Source organism: Piliocolobus tephrosceles, chromosome 8, assembly GCF_002776525.5.
Source record: "Piliocolobus tephrosceles isolate RC106 chromosome 8, ASM277652v3, whole genome shotgun sequence".
In the NCBI taxonomy this organism is placed as follows: domain Eukaryota; kingdom Metazoa; phylum Chordata; class Mammalia; order Primates; family Cercopithecidae; genus Piliocolobus; species Piliocolobus tephrosceles.
This window is the reverse complement of record NC_045441.1, coordinates 145,211,013-145,229,861: the sequence shown is the minus strand read 5'-3', so window position 1 is coordinate 145,229,861 and position 18,849 is coordinate 145,211,013. Positions and strand designations below refer to the sequence as shown.

The 18,849-nt window shown below is 46.0% G+C and overlaps 1 protein-coding gene across 4 annotated transcripts in view; it reads left to right on the top strand.

The window, feature by feature from the left end:
• The first annotated feature begins 8,736 nt into the window (after window positions 1–8,736).
• LMBR1 (limb development membrane protein 1) overlaps window positions 8,737–18,849 on the top strand; it is a 212,157-nt gene continuing 202,044 nt past the window's right edge. For all 4 annotated transcript variants that reach the window (XM_023225374.2, XM_023225370.2, XM_023225371.1 and 1 more), the window contains exon 1: window positions 8,737–9,019. In XM_023225374.2, coding sequence (XP_023081142.1) covers window positions 8,954–9,019 — 66 coding nt within the window. In that variant the 5' untranslated portion in view covers window positions 8,737–8,953. The remainder of the gene's footprint in view (window positions 9,020–18,849) is intronic.

The window sequence follows — 18,849 nt, the reverse complement described above, 5'->3', positions numbered from 1 at the left end:
GGAGCCACCTTGTGTGTCAAGGGGATCCACATCTGATGAAGCAGGGCTCCATCCCACAACAGAAGCTGAAAATATCAGACACACACTTCCTCTGCAGCTCAGGTGCCTCAAATCGTTGGCAAAAAAGAGGCAGTTACACGTTTAGTCTACACCAAGAAAATGAACAGTTGAGTTAGCTCATAATCTCTGTTGCTTTATACAGTTCTTTACTCAGGGAACATTATATATTAAGAGGCCATGTATCATAGTGGTTAGAAGTGTTGGAATAGACAGCCTGGGTTTCAATTCTAATTCCTTCATTTGCTTGCTGTGTGACCTTAAGCAAATTACTACCTCTCTGTGCTTGGATTTTTAAACTGTACTGTGGGTATAATCAGTAATTACATATGGAATGGTGATGAATGTGCAATTGGATATACACGTAAGGCAATTAGAACAGTGCCTGGTGGGAGGATCGCTGGAGCCCAGGAATTCGAGGTTGTAGTGAGCTATGATTGCACCACTGCACTTCAGCTTGGGCAACAGAGCGAGACTTTGTCTCAAAAAAAAAAAACAAAAAACAAACAAAAAAAAAGAAAAAGGCCAGGTGCAGTGGCTCATGCCTGTAATCCCAGCGCTTTCGAGGGCTGAAGCAGGAGGACTGCTTGAGTCCAGGAGTTCAAGACCAGCCTGGGCAACATGGCAAAACTTAACTCTCCACAAAATATTTTTTAAAAATTAAAAATAGAAGAACAGTGCCTGGCAAATACTAAGTGCTCAGAAATATTTGTTATTTTGACTAAAAGATAAAAGCTTGAAAGGCAGAATGACCTTAAAAATGGTGGTAAAACAAAACTATTTGAGAAATGAAAGCAGGCATGACACTAGGCTGGAGCGTAACACATGGAATTTGCATTTCAAGCTGTTTCCTTTCAACAAAGTGCAGTTGTGACCCTGTGTGGATGAGTCTCCACACAGGAGAGTGTTGCCAGGACGGTGAGGGGACCGGAGGAAGGAGTGGGTTCAGAAGCTGGGAAGGCACTAAGTTCTCCTCTAGTGGGAATGGGGAACGAGGCGAAGAATGATGGGCTGGAAGTCAGCAAGCCTGGGTTACCCTGGTCACTAATGTGTGTCTTTTTAGGGAAGTCCCTAAATTTCTTTGGGACTTGGTTGCAATAGGGCTAGGAGATCCCCAGGGTCCTTTAGGCTTCACACATCTGTGATTCCTGACTGTTCCAGAGACATTCTTGCTCCTTCTGTGGCACAAAGAGGTTCGCTGGACTGTTCCTTCCCTCGCCCCGCCCCATTTTGACTCATTTCCCTCCTAAATTGTGTGTGTTGAAGTTGGAAGAAAAAGAATCAAGATAGATAAGTAAAGCTTAGGAAGATGATGTATGACTGAAGATGATGTATGATGAGCTAATAAAAATGATTGGAATCAAGGCTGGACATGGCTTATGCCTGTAATCCCAGCACTTTGGGAGGCTGAGGCAAGTGGATTACCTGAGGTCAGGAGTTCATAACCAGCCTGGTCAACAAGGTGAAACTCCGTCTCTACTAAAAATACAAAAATGAGCTGGGCGTGGTGGCACACACCTGTAATCCTAACTACTTGGGAGGTTGAGGCAGGGGAATCGCTTGAACCCGGGAGGTGGAGGTTGCAGTTAGCCAAGATTGCGCCACTGTACTCCAGCCTGGGTGACACAGAGAGACTCCATCTCAAAAAAACAAAATGATTGGAATCAATATCTATTTATGATATTATCTTTAGAAAGTGTGCTAAATCTTTTCTCAGTTTGCTTAGGCTCAAGCAGTACCTCGTATAATTGCCTGGAAGGCGTAATGCAGTGCCCTGAGCGATCCTGAGTAGGTAGTAGCTCCCACAAGCAACAGCTGATGAGTTAGAAGCATAGTAGCTCCCACAAGCAACAGCTGATGAGTTAGAAGCATAAGAGGCCAACTTCTCCCCAAGCCTATTAAGAAGAAGAGAATAAAAACAGGAGTCCCTATTTGTGATGGTTAATGTTATGTGTCAGTTTCACTGCGCCATGGGATGCCCAGATACCTGGTCAAACGATATTCTGGGTGTGTCTGTGAGGGTGCTTCTGGAGGAGATTAATGTTTGAATTGGAGGCCTGAGTAAAGGAGATGGCCCTACCAGTGTGGGTGGGCATGATCCAATCGGTCGAAGTCCTCAGCAAAACAAAGAGATTGGCCCTCCCCTGAGTAGGGGGAGCTCCTCCTGCTTGAGCTGACACATTAATCTTTTCTTGCCTTTGGCCTCAGACTCAACTATCAGCTCTTCTTGGATCTCGAGCCTGCTGGCTGTCGAACTGGAACTTATACTTTGGTCTCCAGCTTGCCATCTGCAAATCTTAGGACTTCTCAGCCTCCAGAATCATGTGGGCCAATTCTACATCCTTCTCCCACCTTCTCTTTCTACACCTCCACTCCCTGATTAGTCCTATTCCTCTGGAGAGCCTTAATGTACCATTCCTGGAACTTGAGGGGCAGAGAGTGAGCTTGGACTCATTTGTATGCTCGGTTGCATACTCCACTCAAGCACACTCAGGATTACAGAATTCACTGGGGAAGGGGAGGTGGGTTGTCAGGGCAGAATCTCCAACAGAGGGACCTGGATGTTTTACTATGTGTCATGCATGGTGATGCAATTGTTTTTGTTTTATTGCATGGCAGACAATAATGGAACTATGAGAAAAGCAGGTGTTAATGAGTCAATGAATCTAGGTTCAAATCTTGATGTGTAAACCAGGTCAGGTTGCTTAACCTCTCTGAGCCTCAATGTCTTCAATGGTAACATGGAGCCGACAGCATCTACTTCACCGAGCTACTGTGATGGTTAAATTAAATAATGCATGGAAAGTGCCTGGAATACAGTAGTTATTCCACAAAAGCTAGCTCCCAACTACTACCCCCCCCCCCATTCACACGTATCACTCTTTATTTATTCAGCAAAGGCTTATCAACCTCCTATCATGTGCCAGGCCCTATGCTTGGTGTTGGAAAAATAGTGAACAGGATAAAGTCCTTGCCATGACTAGGGCAGACAAAAAACACACCTATGTGTTAATAACTTCTTTTTTTTGTCTTTTTTTTGAGATGGAGTCTCGCTCAGTCGCCCAGGCTGGAGTGCAGTGGCACGATCTCGGCTCACTGCAAGTTCCGCCTCCTGGGTTCATGCCATTCTCCTGCCTCAGCCTCCCAAGTAGCTGGAATTATAGGTGCCTGCCACCACGCCCAGCTAATTTTTTGTATTTTTAGTAGAGACGGGGTTTCACCATGTTAGCCAGGATGGTCTTGATCTCCTGACCTCGTGATCTGCCTGTCTCGGCCTCCCAAAGTGCTGGGATTACAGGCGTGAGTCACTGTGCCTGGCCCCTATGTGTTAATAACTTCTCTGGTCTTGTCTTGAAGACAATGCAAGGTGAAGTGAGCCGGCATAGTTGGGCTGGGTTCAGGTGCTCCCTCAGCTCAGGGTCAAAAATGCCCTCTCTACAGTATTAATCTTTATGTTGTGAGTAAGGAGAGGGAGAGAGAGCATCCTGGGCAGGGGGCACAGTACAAAGGAAGTGGGGGGCATGGCAGAAGACAAGGTTGGAGAGGTGGGCAGAGGCTGGTCCTATGGTCTCTGCAGGTCTTGGTTAGGGATCAGAGTTTGAGTGTAAGTGATATGGGAAGCCTTCGGGTTGGGGAACACAACTAATTTACATGCTTGTCACTTGGGATGGATGATAGGAGGGAGAAGATGGTGAGGGTCTGGGAAGAGTAGATGCAGGGAGACCAGCCCAGAGGCCACTGCGGCATGAGGCCGGTGGGAACAGGAGAGTGGCAAAGGCGGTGTGGAAGAGTGGCTGAATTCCAGACATATTTTAGTGGTAGAATAAAAAAATACTTGCTGATGGATGGGGTGTGCGTTGTTAGGGAAAGTATGGAATTCAGGACGACTCTCAGGTTTGGCGCTAAGCAACTGATGCTCATGATCGCCTCCTCCCCTCTAACCCACACACATGCCAACAGAAACGTGGGTTTGCATGGAAAGTTTCCAACTTTTTTTTTTTTTTTTGACGGGGTCTCACTCTGTCGCCAGGCTGGAGTACAGTAGCACGATCTCAGCTCACTGCAATCTCCGCCTCCCGGGTTCAGGCCATTCTCCTGCCTCAGCCTCCGCAGTAGCTGGGACTACAGGTGTGTGCCACCACGCCAGGCTAATTTTTGTATTTTTAGTAGAGATGGGGTCTCATCATGTTGGCCAGGATGGTTTCAATCTCTTGACCTCCCAAAGTGCTGGGATTACATTAGTGAACCACCGCGCCCGGCTCCAAGTTAATTTTTCTTTTTCTTTTTGAGACGGAGTCTCGCTCTATTGCCCAGGCTGGAGTGCAGTGGTGTGATCTCTGCTCACTGCAAGGTCCACCTCCTGGGTTCATGCCATTCTCCTGCCTCAGCCTCCCGAATAGCTGGGATGACAGGCACCCACCACCATGCCCAGCTAATTTTTTGTATTTTTTAGTAAAGTCGGGGTTTCACAGTGTTAGCCAGGATGGTCTTGATCTCCTGACCTCGTGATCCACCTGCCTTGGCCTCCCAAAGTGCTGGGATTATAGGCGTGAGTCACTGCGTCTGGCCTTCCAAGTTAATTTTTAAGACAACAAACACAGTATTAGTGCTGGAAGGAATCTCAGGCATTGTTAATTGAATGGGGACCTGGAAGGTCACACAGCAATTTACCACAGAACTGGTACCTGGTTTACAGATTCCTTGCTTAGCGTTTAGGCTAACGTGCTCCATTTAGCGAGGGGTTAAGTTGTGGTAGAGAACCCATGGTTTAGGCTACCAGGAAGTTGTGCTTCTTGAAACAGTTACTTTATTAAATATTATATAGATGCTGTTTATGCATGACAGATAATGTATAGGTATAAAGAATAACAATGTAAGATAGGGTTGTGGGCCTCCTCCACTCTGGTTTAACAAATAGAGCATTCTCATTCTCTTTGTGGCGCTTGAATGCCTCTCACCAATCCCTTCTCTGACCTCTCTCTTAGAGTTTTATCATTCCTTGGCTTTTCTTTACCACCCAAATCTCATCGCCAATTGTAGTCACCATGTGTGGAGGGTTTACCATTTCCTGAGAGCTTAAACCGTGGGTTCTCTACTGCAACATAACCCCTTGCTAAATGGAGCGTGTTAGCCTAAACACCAAGCAAGGGGTCTGTAATCCCCACATGTCGAGGAAGGGAGGTGATTGGATCATGGGGGTAGTTTGCCCCCTGCTGTTCTCATGGTACTGAGTTCTCATGAGATCTGATGGTTTTATAAGTGTTTGACAGTTCCTCCTTCTCGCTCTTTCTCCCCCTTTCTCTTCTTTTCCTCCCTCCATCCCCTCTTCCCTCCTCTTTTCCCCCTTCCCTGCCCCTCTTCCCCACTTCCTCACTTCCCCTGCACCCTCTCCCACCTCCTCTGCCACCATGTAAAACATGCTTGCTTCCCCTTCTGCCATGATTGTCAGTTTCCTGAGGCCTCCCCAGCCATGCCGGGCTGTGAGTCAATTAAACTTCCTTTGTTTATAAATTACCCAGTCTTGGGTAGGATCTTTGTAGCAGCGTGAGAATGGAATAATATAATAGTACATAGTTTTGTGTGGTTTTGAACTTTACCTAAATGGAGTCACCGTGTGTCTTCTTCTGGTACTTTCTTTTGGTCCACACTTTGTTTTAGAGATGCATCTGTATTGCTGCTTGCAGCTACTGTTCACTAATTTTTCAGAATCGCATTCTGTTGCATGAACATATCAGTTTCTTTACCCATCTCACCGTGGATAGACAGCTGGGCTATTTGTAGAATTCTGCTGGTTCAAGTGGCGCAGCTGGGGGGATTCTCATTCACATCTCTTGGCGTACATGCTCACAAGCTTTTCTAGGATGTATGGGTAGGAGTGCAGCTGCTCGTTGCTTATCTTCAGCTTTACCGGATAATGCCAAATTATTTACTGAGATGTTACATTGGTTCACACTGCCTCCAGTGGCATAGAATTTCTACTGTTCCACATTCTTGTGACATTCAATATTGTCAAATTAAAAAAATTTTGCCCACCCAATGAAAGTGAAAAGCTACTTCATTTAGGTTTCAGTTTGCATGTCCTGGGTATTGATGAGATGAAACATATTTTTAAATGTTGATTGCCAGCCATATTCTTCTGATATGAGATGAAACTTCATATCCACACAGCATATTTTGGGGGCCAGGAGGTGTCATCATCACATTTTAAGAACTCTGTGTCTTTTCTCCAAGATTTGTTCTAACTGTAGCCTTCCCCCTCTTTGGTGATGCAACTGTCCTTCTGGCTGCTAAGGCCAGATGCCTCGGAGCTCTCTGTCTTTCTCTTTTTCTGACCACATCCCCCATGTGATAGGAAGTCCTCCTTTCAAAATGCATTCAGAATCTGATTACCTCTCACGTCGTCTGCTGCCTCCACCCTGGTCCAGGTTGCTAGGCTCTGAATTTCTGCAGTAAGTCTTCCTCATTCGCTGTCCAGGCCCTGAGCAACAGTCAGATCACATCACACCTGTCAGTAACTCACAGTGGCTCCTGACCTCTCCCAGAATAAAAGCCAAAGCCGTTACAATGGCCCATGTGGTCTTATACAACAGCGTTTAGGGATGTGGAAAAGAGGGTGTTGGCTGGGCTGATGGAGGTGACCAGGTCACCTATCATCAGCTGGGCTGGGGCTTATGATGCAGTGGCCAGTGGCCATTGAGGGTCCCTAGGGTCCGTAAGAAAGGGCAAGTCCTAACGCACAAGCACTTTCCTATAGTTTCATATTTTCTAATGTCCCACTGGCCAGAGCAGGTCACCCAGCCAGGCTGATTCCAGGGCTGGAAAGCAGAGTCCATTTCTTGCTGGGAGGAAGGACAAAGCTAGATGGCAGAGGGGTGAGCATATAGGGAGTGGTGAGTACATGGCCCATTGTTGAAGCCTGCTACCCTGGGTTAAGTGTTACAAGTACCAGTGGTGGGTAAACCTCTAGGGGTGATTGCATAAAAGAAAATCGAAAGGTCTACATGGTTGGAGTGTTGCATTAAAAAGATGAGAAATACTGCATGCAATCACTTTCCGGAATCTGTGTTTAAATGCTGTACACTTTAAAATCTAATCTGCTTGCTCTTCAGAAGTAACCCAGAAATTATCCAGGTTTTTTAGGGCTCCAAAACATTCTAAAAAATAAAGGTGAACATTTAATTCAACCAGTTGACAGTTGTTCTTGGATTATGATTAATCAGCCTGTGGCAGCAGGGCACATGATGAGAACAAGCCTCAGGTTCTCTAAGTTTTCCCACCACCACAATGTTCAGCTATAGTGAACTCATAGAAACAATGTGTCGGGGCCTCCCACTTCACCAAGCACCATAACAAGTTTGAGTTGTGAAAAAATTTTAACTCAAAATTGTGAAGAGAAACGGCAACATTTAAATTACCATATATTTATTTGTCTTTGAAAAACTTTGCACCAATTTCATTAGCTGTTAAATTTAGATTCATAAAAATCTATATAACGGCCAGGCACGGTGGCTTACGCCTGTAATCCCAGTACTTTCGGAGGACGAGGTGGACGGATCACCTGAGGTCAGGAGTTCGAGACCAGCTAGGCCAACGTGGTGAAACCCTATCTCTACTAAAAATACAAAAATTAGCCGGGCGTGGTGGTGGGCGCCTGTAATCCCAGCTACTCAGGAAGCTGAGGTAGGAGAATCACTTGAACCCAGAAGGCGGACGTTGCAGTGAGTTGAGATCCGGCCACTGCACTCCAGCCTGGGCGACAAGAGTGAAACTCCGTCTCAAAAAAAAAAAAAAAAAAAAAAAAAAAAAATCTAAATGATATTTGAAAACAATTTGTAGATTTTCACACTTCCTAAGAATTCTCAAAGATGCCAAAAACAAAAATCACAGCCACTAGCAATTTAAATGACTTCCTCGTAGCCAAATAAATCCCAAGGTAAAATTACAAACATTCCCTTAAATTCAAATGTTATAGCAAAAAGAAAGATAATGGGGAATGGAGGGTGAATCATTGTGTTTGATATATTTGGCGGTGACAAATATATATATTACGTGCTGTTTAGGGTCCACTGAGGGTCATAAAACTCACCCTAGTGACCGAGCTACCGGAAGGACTTGACAAGGACCTCGCGAGCTCGGTTATCTGAGTTTTCCAGGTGGGACAGCCCAAGACCCTTATCAGGCCCAGAGAAGCTAGGTTTCCGCCCAAAGCCCGGCCCCAAACCACCGATTTCCGACCTGTCAACCGACTTTGGCAGAGCAAGAGTTTCCGCAGGGGACTCCCTGCTTCCCTCTGCCCAGGTCCTCTGAGGCTGAGTGCGGTACTGAGTGCTGAGTTAAGGGGTGCTGAGTGCCAAGCACTGAGTAACTGGGGGAGGGCCACCTTGCAGCTGTCATAAATAATTAGCTCCTGTGAGGAACAGGAACTCAGAGACTGCGGCCGGGCCAGGTGGGCAGAAGTCGCAGAACCCTCGACTCGCTCCCCGTCCCCACCCCACGCCAGGACAAAGCCTCCCTAACTGGGGTAGCTCCTGAGGGCGTGGCTGGACCCCGCCCCCTAGGCTCCTCCCGGCCCAGCGGCCCGGAAGACCGCGAGGCGCGCTTCTCTGACGTATCGTCGCCTTTCGTCTGACGTTCCCTGCACCGCCCGCTCCCCGCCCCGTCCCGCCCCCGCCCCGCCCCCGGCTGCGCGGCGCCCGCCCTCCCTCAGCCAGAGCAGCTCGCCTGAGGCTGCTGAGGCGGCGGCCGGTGTAGTGGTCTCGGTACCTGTTCCAACCGCGGCTCGCGGGCCCGTGCCGGTCCCGGTCCCCGGCGCGGCCGTCCGAGCCCCTGCGGCGGGCGGGCGATGGTGCGGCGGAGCGCGCGGACGCGGGCGGCGCGGCGGCGGGCATGAAGGAGGATGGAAGGGCAGGACGAGGTGTCGGCGCGGGAGCAGCACTTCCACAGCCAAGTGCGGGAGTCCACGGTGCGTGGGGACCGAGGCACCCCTGACAGCCCCGCGCGCCTGCCCGGGCCCTCCGTCCCTGGCCCCGGCCCCTCACCTCCGGGCCTGCGCCCCGCGCCGCCCGCCCCGGCCTCTGCCGCTCTCCCTTCCCACCCCTCCCCTCCCGTCCCTCTGCCTGCCCCCCGCTCCGCTCCTGCCTCCCCTGCCCCCTCCCGCTCCCTCTGTGCCAACCCGGACCCCGCCCCTGCCCCGCGGCCCCCGTCCTGCCCTTCCTTTTCCGCGGGGAGGGCTGCGGTACGCGCCGCGCTCCGGGACCCCGGGGGCTTCCTCTGCGGGGGGATGTGTGGCTCGCGCCTCGGGGTGTGGACGGCGGCCCCGCCAGTGCGCGCCCCCGCGCTCCGCCGCCCGGCCAGGTAGGCAGGTGGATGCGCAGGCGTCCCGGAGAGCCTGGGTGGGCCCGGTGGGTCCTGGAAGGACCATGCTGCGCGGAGCCCGCCCCCCTCTCGCGTTTGGACTCGGCCGGTTACCTTGTCCCAGTCAACACCTCCTGCCCTCCCGGCGCCTCACGTTTCCATCCCTCTTTCATCTCCCCCAGCCCCCACGTGGATTGAGTTCGAAACCTTCCCTTTTGGGGTGAGAATATTGGTTATTTATGGGAGTGAGAACCTCAGCAAAAGTCCATTTTGCTCTGGAAGCAACTTCTTAGGGAAGCAGCTCTTTTTTGGCCCATGTTTCTGTGTGTGCTGTTGGCAGGGGTCAGGAAGCGGACTTGACCTTGGAAAGTCTACTTTGATGTTTTTATCATTTCGTGATGCTCTAGAATGTATTATAATTGGGTTTATCTGTGTTTTCATAACGGTTGTAAAGTATATCAATTTTTTCTATTTGTATTTACCCCTCTCCTAAGTTGTCTATGATTCAGTCACACTTGGTTCGAGGTGAAGAATTGTCTAATTTGTGTACTTACTGATCTTGAAAATTGAGAATCACTTTGGAAGTCATACTTTGAATAAAGAGGACATATGAAGTCTGAGCTGGTGGAATTTGATTTCGTGGAATTTGGTACAAATTTATTTGTAATTTTTGTAATTGAAGCTAAAATACACAGAGATAAGTTCGTGAAGTCATACATGTACCCTTCAGATAATTTCATACTAAACACTCCTGTGTACTCCTGAATCCACCAGGAGTTTGAGACCGGTCGGCCTGGGCAACATAGTGAATCCCCATCTCTACCATGATAAATAAAGAAAAAAAGAAACAATTTTACTATCATCCCGGAGACTGATTCCTTTCCCCCTTCCAGTTACTTTCTCCTCCACCAAAGGGTAAACATTGCCCTGGCTTCTAATATCATAGATTAGTTTTTGCTTAGTTTTGAACTTTATGTAAATAGAATTTTACATTATACACTCTTTTGTGTCCAGTTTCTTCTACAGTGTTTGTGAAATTTCTCCATTTTGTACGTGGTTATAATTCATTCTCAGTGCTGTAGTTGTGTGACTATAGCACAATTTATTTTTCATTTTACTGTTGATGGGCACTTAAGTAGTTTCTAGGTCTTGGCTGTGAATATATATATATATATATATATGTGTGTGTGTGTGTGTGTATATATATATATATTTGTTTATTTGTTTGTTTTGAGATGGAGTCTCGTTCTGTCTCCCAGGCTGGAGTGCAGTGGCACAATCTTGGCTCACTGCAACCTCTGCCTTTGGGTTCAAGTGATTCTCCTACCTCAGCCTCCCGAGTGGCTGGGATTACAGGCGCATGCCACCACACCCAGCTAATTTTTCTATTTTTATTAGAGACGGGGTTTCACCATGTTGGTCAGGCTGGCCTTGAACTCCTGATCTCACGTGATCCACCTACGTTGGCCTCCCAAGGTGCTGGGATTACAGGTGTGAGCCACCACATCCGGCTGGCTATGAATATTTTTGTACATAGCTTTTGGTGGACATGTTTGTGCATTTCTGTTGGGTATAGCCCTAGAAATGGAAACCCTAGGTTAAAGAGTGTGCGTTTGTTCATCTTTAGTAGATACTTTTAAACAATTTTCCGAAGTGGTTGTACCAGGGTACACTTCTGCCAGTGCTGAGAGTCTCAGAGGTGTGGTTGTTTCTCATCTTTACCAACGCTTGGTATTTGCTGTCCTTTTTAATTTTAGTCATTCTAGCAAGTGTGTTATAGTGTTCATCATACGAATAATTTTAATTTGCATTTTCCTGATAACTAATGAATTTGAGCACCTGTTTGTTTATTAGCCATTTGGAAATCTTTTGTGAAGGGTCAACTTTTTTCCCCATTTAAAAATTAAGTTTATCTTTTTAATATTGATTTGCAAGGTCTTTACAGTATAACTTGTATTATATTGTAATACAAATGGATAAGATTTCTTTGTCAGATATATATATATATATATATATATATATATATATACACACACACACACACACACAACACATATTTCATTCCCACTCTGTGGATACCTTTCACTCTTAATGATATCTTCTGATCAACAGAAATTATTAATTTAAATATAGTTCAATTTATTAAAATTTTTTGAGTACTTTTTATGTCCCGGTTAAGAATCACTACTTACTCTTAAGACTGATGTTCTCTTGTTCTTTTCTCGAAATGCTTTATTGAATTATTCTCACTTAAATTTGCAGTCTATCTAGAATTTATTTTTTGTGTCTGGTGCAAGGTAGGAGTCATATTTTTTTCTCCCACAGGAATGTCCAGTTGCTCCAGCACTATTTATGACTTTTGTCACAGATAGGTAACTGTATATTCATAAGGTTTAATTTTAGACTTTATGCTGTTTTATTGGTCTGTCTTTAGTTTTATTATTATTTTTTAATTTGAGACAGGGTCTCACTCTCTTGCCCAGGCTGTAGTGCAGTGGCGCAATCATGGCTCACTGCAGCCTTGACTTCCCAGGCTCAGGTGATCCTCCCACCTCAGCTTCCCAAGTAGCTGGGACTATAGGCGTGAATCATACAGGTGTGCACTAGCAGACCCAGCTAATCTTTTAATTTTTTGTAGAGGTGAGGTCTCACCATGTTGACCAGATCTGTCTCCTGGGCTCAAGTGATCCTCCTGCTCTTTGGCTTTAGTTTTAATTAATTAGATATTCTAGAATTTCGGTTGAGAAAGGGACACATGTTAAAACAGTCCAGAGCTTTGTCTACTCCCCTGAAAACAACTCGGTTTTGGTACTGATTACAGAGTTCTTTAGTTCTGACTCTCCTCACCCCTGTTTCCCTCAATCCAGCAACCCTGGCTGGTTGAGTCTACTCCATCTTCTACAGAACCAGCATAGACAGTGACCAGGGTCAGCGTTCCCAGTCTTCGGCATTTCTTTCTCAAATGATTTATATTTAGAGTGAATGTAAATACTTGCTTTTTCTATAAGACCTGTTGCCAGTTTTTGAAATTATTCAATTGTTTCTGATTTTGCTACATAATGCTATAATTGCTTAACTTTTTAATCATGATAAGATATATATATATAAAACATGCAATTTACCATATCTAAATATACAGTTCATTGGTATTAAATACATCCACATTGTTGTGCAACCACCACCACTATCCATTTCCAGAACTTTTTCATCACCTGAAACTTGATACCCATGAAACAGTAACTCTCCATTCCCCCCTCTCCAGCTGCTGATTCTGCCTATATGAATCTGACTGTTCCAAGTTGAACCACAAAATATTTGTCCTTTTCTGTCTGGCTTATTTCACTTAGCATAATGCCTTCAAGGTTCACCTGTGTTGTAGCATGTGTCAGAATTTCTTTTTCTTTTTTTCTTTTTTTTTTTTTTTTGAGACAGAGTCTTTGTTGCCCAGGCTAGAGTGCAATGGCGTGATCTCAGCACATTGCAACTTCTCCCTCCCTGGTTCAAGCAATTCTCCTGCCTCAGCCTCCTGAGTAGCTGGGATTACAAGTGTGCGCTACCATGCTTGGCTAATTTTTGTATTGTTAGTAGAGATGGGATTTCACCATGTTGGCCAGGCTGGTCTCAAACTCCTAACCCCAGGTGATCCACACGCCTCAGCCTCCCAAAATACTGGGATTACAGGTGTGAGCCACTGCGCCTGGCCTAATTTTTGTATTTTTTGTAGAGATGGGGTTTTGTTATGTTGCCCAGGCTGGTCTCGAACTCCTGGCCTCCCAAAGTGCTGGGATTACAGGCCAACGCACCTGGCCCAGAATTTGTTAAGGCTGAATATATTTTCTTTTTGTGTATACCGTATTTTGCTTATCCAATCATCAATTGACCTGAGTTGTTTCCGTTTTTGGCTATTGTGAATAATGCTGCTGTGATCATGGGTGTAGAAATATCTATTAGAGTCCCTGCTTTCAATTCAGAAGTAGAATTGCTGGATCATATGATAATTCTATGTTTAATTTTTTGAGGAACTGCCATACCGTTTTCCACAGAAGCTTTACCATTTTATATTCCCACTAGCAAGGAACCGGGGTTTCCAGTTCTTCCACATCTTCACCAACACACATTGTTTTCTGTTTTTCTTCTTTTTTTTTTAAAATGGATGTGAAATGGTATCTTATGGTGGTTTCGATTTGCATTTCCCTAATTATTAGTGAAGTTCAGTATTGTTTCGTGTGCTTATTGACTATATGTACATCTTCTTTGGAGAAATATCTGTTCTTTGCCTGTTTTTGAATTGAGTTGCTTGATTTTTGTTGTTGAGTTCTAGGAGTTCTTTATATATTCTGAATATTAACCCGTTATCAGGCATGTGATTTGCAAACACTTCTCTCCCATTCTGTAGGGTTGCCTTTTTACTCTATTGATAGTGTCCTTTGATGCACAAAAGTCTTTAATTTTGTAGTCCAATTTATCTGTTTTTTCATTTGTTGCATGTGTTTTTTTGTGTTATCCAAGAATTCATCACCAGCTCCGGCATCATGAAGGTTTTCCTCTAAGAGTTGTATAGTTTTAGCTCTTATGTTTAGGTCTTTGATCCATTTTGAATTAATTTTTGTGTACAATGTAGTGTTTAACTTTTAAATACTCATGTAATAATTTTGTTTTTTGTGTTATGAATATCTCATAGATCTCTTGTCAGTTGCTTTAGTGATCATATTTGACTTTGGCTATTAATATCAGGTAGTAATGATCCATTTCCTTTCTTTTGAGAGCTAGCTATGAAATCCTAAGACTGCCAGCTAACTGAGTAGACCCTCTCTTGGCTAAGAGGACCCCAGGAAACCTTAAAAACTGAATTCCCAGCCAGAATGGGATGAGCGATCTTACATGCCTTGTTATACCCACTCCCTTTTGAGGTTTAAAAACAACAACTGACCAGCATTATTGTTAAAATAGAGATCTTAAGACTGAGAGAACAGACTCTTTGTGACAATAAAATACCAAACGGTGAACAAGATGTAGGGCCATGCCAGGCAAGGGTTAAGTAAAGCACCCCCCCCCCCCCCGCCCCCCACCCCTTAAGGAATAAACTCGGTTCTAACTATCTCAAGGTGTTTCTTTTTTTCTGGCAGCTAAACAAGCACTGGCCTCCAGATAAGCAATATTAATAACTGCAGCTCACTCACTGCCAGACCCTGACTAACTGACCCTCACTCCCTGTTCCACAAGCTATAACTACAGCTTTGATTGGATAAGAGACTGATTGCAGTAACTTTGTCCTGATAAGAGCCTGAGCATGAACTGGTTCTGGCCAGTTTACAGAGGCAGTGCACTTGAGCGCCTTCATGTCCCTGCTTCGCCATCTGACTACAGGGCCTCATTGTAATGCGTTTGGATGTTAAGTTTCCACCCACATGTGAATGCGGATAAGTATGTAACATACATGTTTATTCAGCCTACATGTGCATGACCTCCCCCGCTTTGTGAATATTCATAGCTCCTCCTATAACCTGTTAAATATGTAAACTTGGCCAACCCGTTCAGCATAAATCCCTGTTCGATCCTCCCTTAAAGTGTCTGTTTCTGTGCTCTGCGGGAGGATGCTTCCCAGCCGTCAGGATTGCCACCTTGTAGGCTGTGACTCTCTTCAAAATTATTTTTGAGGCAGAGTGTCGTTCCGTCACTCAGGCTGGAATGCTGTGGCACAAACATGGCTCACTGCGGCCTCTACCTCCCAGGCTCAAGAGATCTTCCTACTTGAGCCTTCCAAGTAGCTGGGACTACAGGCACATACAACCATAGTTGGCTGATTTTTGTATTTTTTGTAGAGACTAGGTTTCACCGTGTTACCTAGGCTGGTCTTGAACTCCTGGGCTCAAGTTATTCACCCACCTTAGCCTCCGAAAGTATTGGGATTACAGGTGAGTCATTGCAAGTCTTTTTTTTTTTGGGGACAGAGTCTCACTCTGTCACCCAGGCTGGAGTGCAGTGGCATGATCTCAGCTCACTGCAACCACTGTCTCCTGGGTTCAAGCAATTCTTGTGCCTCAGCCTCTTGAGTAGCTGGGATTACAGGTGCCCACCACCATACCTGGCTAATTTTATTTATTTATTTATTTATGATGTGGAGTCTTACTCTGTCATCTAGGCCGGAGTGCAGTGGCATGATCTAGGCTCACTGTAACCTCTGCCTCCCGGGTTCAAGTGATTCTCCTGCCTCAGCCTCCCACTGGGATTACAGGCACCTGCAACCATGCCCGGCTAATGTTTTTGAATTTTTAGTAGCGACGGGAGTTCACTACGTTGGCCAAGCTGGTCTCGAACTCCTGACCTCAAGTGTTCTCCTGCCTTGGCCTCCCAAAATGCTGGGATTACAGGTGTGAGTCAGTGTGCCTGGCCATTTTTGTATAGACAGGTTCTTTCCATGTTACCCAGGCTGGTCTTGAACTCTCCTGGCCTCAAGTAATCCTCCTGCCCCAGCGTCCCAAAGTGCTGGAATTCGAGGTGTGAGCCACCATGCCCAGCCTGGCTGCGCAATCTGAATTCTTCCTTATCCTGGGTATGGCTTAAGCTCCCCTCTTGGCTATAATATTTTTGGAACCAAGTCTGGGGTTGACTGGGACTTTTTTTTTTTCATGGAGTCTCGCTCTGTCACCCAGGCTGGAATGCAGTAGAGCGATCCCAGCTCACTGCATCCTCCGTTTCTCAGGTTCCAGCGATTATCCTGCCTCAGCCTCCCAAGTAGCTGGGATTACAGGCGCCCGCCACCATGCCTGGCTAATTTTTGTATTTTTAGTAGAGATGGGGTTTTGCCATGTTGGCCAAGCTGCTCTCGAACTCCTGACCTCAGGTGATCCGCCCCGGCCTTGGCCTCCCAAAATGCTGGGATTACAGGCCTGAGCCACCGTGCCTGACCAGACTGGGACTTTTACAACAGAGATTTTAGAACCTTCCCATTTAGTTGGCTTCTTTTAGGCAAAATGAGAGGTGGGAGATAATGGGGATAGAAGGAATTATCCTTCACCTGCTGCCTCTCTAGGTGAGTTTACCTGCTCTTTTCTGCCAATGTCTTGCCCTCAACTCTATGGCTTACTCTTTGTGCAGGAGATCAAAAACTTTAGTCCTTCCCACTTCAGGATAATGGTTGGGCAGAAGATGGGAACCAGTCACCAATCTGGTATGTAAGTTCAGAATACAGTTACCGTGGAGTGTGTAGTCTTTTCTGACCTTTGTCATTGCCCTCCAGCCAAAGACTACCAAGAGCACACCTGTAGTTGGACAAATGGGGCTTATTGCATATTGCGGTGAGTTCCGTGGAGAACTGTGGGGTGTTTAAGTAACTTTTCAAGTGGGATTTGGGCTTCTACTAGGTAGTTTGGGAAGAGTTTAAGGAAGTGAGGCTTTGATCTGTGTGGGATGCTGTTAGGAAGCTGGAATAATTCTGTAATTGGATAGCTTAAGAAATCTTTTCTAGAAGGAGAGAAGACTGGAATAAAGCTAAAGCTGTAACTGGTAAAGAAGCAACAGTCATTCCTGTTAGCCAGCATAGAGAGATGGTCATTCTTGTGATTTGGACAATGTTCATGTTTTTTGCTTGTGTTCAGAAGTGATTACAGAGTGGTCTTGTTTAGTCTTTATCCATCATGGTCTTGTCTGATACTGATGTTCTCTGAAATTGTTTATGTTCCACGGAAGTGTCAGTCATCAAGGCCGAGGTGTGTGCCTTGCTCTGAGTTGCTTGCCAGTTTACAGCAACACCCAGACCCAGCTGCGATATTACCAGGCCAGCTCCCAGATGTCAGGGGCTGCTTTTCTTTTTCTCACATGGTTGTCAAGTCTTCTAGTGGAATGGTGTATTAGAATGGTGTTGATATGTAGTATCAACATATGTTGAAGTGATTTTCTAACATAGAAGAGCAAAAAGGAATGGGATAGAGGTATGAAGGTTTCATTGTATTTGGCTTTTCTAAACTGGGTTAAATCAGCTTCCCCTCTGTGGTGGGCCGCATAATGGCCCCTCAAGTTGGTAATCCATGTGATATTCCCTGGAACCTGTGGTATGTTACTTTACATGGGTAAAGGGATTTTGCAGATGTCAGTACGTTAAAGGGGAGTTATCCTGAATTATCTGGGTGGTCTCTATGTGATCACAGGGTCCTTGTAGGAGAGGCAGGAGGGTCAGAGTCAGAAGGAGATGCGATGACAGAGACAGAGTTGGAGTGATGCCCTTTGAGGAAGGAGGAGGGACCATGAGCCAAGGAGTGTGGGCGGCCTCCAGGAGCTAGAAATGTCAAGGAGATGGATTCTTTCCTAGAGTCTCCAGAAGGAACCAACCTTGCTCACACCTTGATTTTAGCCCAGTGAAATTCAGTAAATTTGTGTTATTTTAAGTCACTAAGTTTGTGTTATTTGGTTACAGCAGCCATAGGAGATTCCTACTCCTTCATCAAGAGGCTTTGACTTTCACTGCTGTCCCTGTATATCTTACCACTCCCTAGTTGTCTACTTGAGGTTAAAGGACACTGGGACATTCTAAAAACATTTGAGATAAATTTTCCTGTCTTCCTATACTGTCTCCCCTGCCTTTTTTTTTTTTTTTTCTGAGATGGAGTCTTGCTCTGTGGCCCAGGCTGGAAGTCTAGTGACGTGATCTTGGCTCACTGTAGCCTCCGCCTCCTGAGTTCAGGCAATCCTCCTGCCTCAGCCTCCCAAGTTGCATGGATTACAGGTGTGTACCACTACACCTGGCTTATTTTTGTATTTTTAGTAAAGACAGGTTTCACCTGTTGTCCAGGGTGGTCTCGAACCCCTGGCCTCAGGTGGTCTACCCGCCTCGGCTTCCCAAAGTGCTGGGATTACAGGTGTGAGCCACCGTGCCTGGCCCTGTCCTCCTTTTTTAAAACTTGATTTTATTGCAGTAAGAATACCTAATGTGAGATCTACCCTCTTAACAAAAATTTTTTTTTTTTTTTGAGTCAGAGTCTCGCACTGTTGCCCAGGCTAGAGTGCAATGGTGTGATCTTGGCTCACTGCAACCTCCGCCTCCCAGGTTCACGCAATTCTTCTGCTTCAGCCTCCTGAGTAGCTGGGATTACAGGTGCCTGCCACCACGTCCAGCTAATTTTTTATATTTTTAGTAGAGACAGGGTTTCACTATGTTGGCCAGGCTGGTCTCGAACTCCTGACCTCGTGATCTGCCTGCCTCGGCCTCCCAGAGTACTGGGATTACAGGTGTGAGCCACTGCACCCAGCCCCTCTTAACGAATTTTTTTTTTTTTTTTTGAGAGGGAGTCTTGCTCTGTCGCCCGGGCTGGAGTGCAGTGGCCAGATCTCAGCTCACTGCAAGCTCCGCCTCCCGGGTTTACGCCATTCTCCTGCCTCAGCCTCCGGAGTAGCTGGGACTACAGGCGCCCGCCACCTCGCCCGGCTAGTTTTTTGTATTTT